The sequence below is a fragment of the Bactrocera latifrons genome, unplaced genomic scaffold, assembly GCF_001853355.1.
Source record: "Bactrocera latifrons isolate USDA-ARS-PBARC rearing strain unplaced genomic scaffold, ASM185335v1 scaffold_105, whole genome shotgun sequence".
NCBI classification, from domain to species: Eukaryota; Metazoa; Arthropoda; class Insecta; order Diptera; family Tephritidae; genus Bactrocera; species Bactrocera latifrons.
The window spans coordinates 133342-134311 of NW_017534464.1; the positions used below are offsets into that span (position 1 = coordinate 133342).

The 970-nt window shown below is 36.3% G+C and overlaps 1 protein-coding gene across 1 annotated transcript in view; it reads right to left on the reverse strand.

Annotated features, from left to right (window-relative positions):
• Positions 1 to 221, reverse strand: part of LOC108969414 (endoplasmic reticulum metallopeptidase 1) — a 15051-nt gene extending 14830 nt beyond the window's left edge. The window contains exon 1 of the mRNA XM_018934122.1: positions 73 to 221. Within this exon, the coding sequence (XP_018789667.1) occupies positions 73 to 105 (33 nt within the window). The 5' untranslated portion in view covers positions 106 to 221. The remainder of the gene's footprint in view (positions 1 to 72) is intronic.
• Between the last annotated feature and the right edge of the window lie 749 nt (positions 222 to 970).

A 970-nucleotide genomic window follows, 5' to 3' on the forward strand; every position in this document is an offset into this window, starting at 1 on the left:
ATATACCACTCCACATCATAACAGCACTTATGTCACATGCACCTTTCGCCACTTTAATCATTTGGCTCTCACCTTTTCGTGCTTAGAGCTCGCTTTAATAAACATTTTTGGCCAAGTAAATGCTGCACTACACTACTTAAGCTTCAGTGAATTTAAAATAATACCTAAACATTTCAATAATTCTGTTTAAGATCCGCTTGGTGGGCTGAATTCTCGCACACCACCGCCGAACTGTCGAAAAGTTAGTAAACTAAAAGATACTTGGAGTCAAAAATTTCACCTGAGTTTAAAATCACCAATTGAGAGCGTATAAATATAAAGAGCCATGCGAAAACAGTTACAGAAGAAGTAAAGAGAAATGAAAGAAAGCTACACAATGCGCCACTTCACAAGCTTGAATTGGTCGACGAAGCCAGCGTAGTGAGAAGCCGCTCCAATGGCAAACAGAGTTGTAAGCTGCTAAGTTGAGTAGTGAATAACTATGATATATGATCACGCATATGTGTATGAGTATGTAGTACGTAAGGTTGGACTTTGATGGCGCTGCTTACCGTCTAGGCACATATAGACATATGTGTGCTGTTTTGAGTTTGAGCTGCTTTTAATCGTAACTAAAATGTCAAAACGAATCTGTATCGTTTAACAGTTAAACAACGTTTGGTAGTTAGATAAGAGTATCACGAACAGCCCAGTAGGAAAAACTTGGCGTTTGTAGATTTGTATGTGTTATGAAAAGCCTTACATTTTCTCCCATTTTTATTGTTAGATCGAAGGATTTATAAATTTAAAGCCTAAACCGAAAATTTTCAGAACACGAAGAACTATCCATTCGGCAAACATAGACTTGTTGAAGAGCATAGAAATTTTTCCATATTATTTTTTCATTTTGCATTAAACATAACTCAAGTACAAATGAAGATATTGGAAAATGTTGCACAAATAATGCCGTTACGAAGACTTTTTTAAGCCT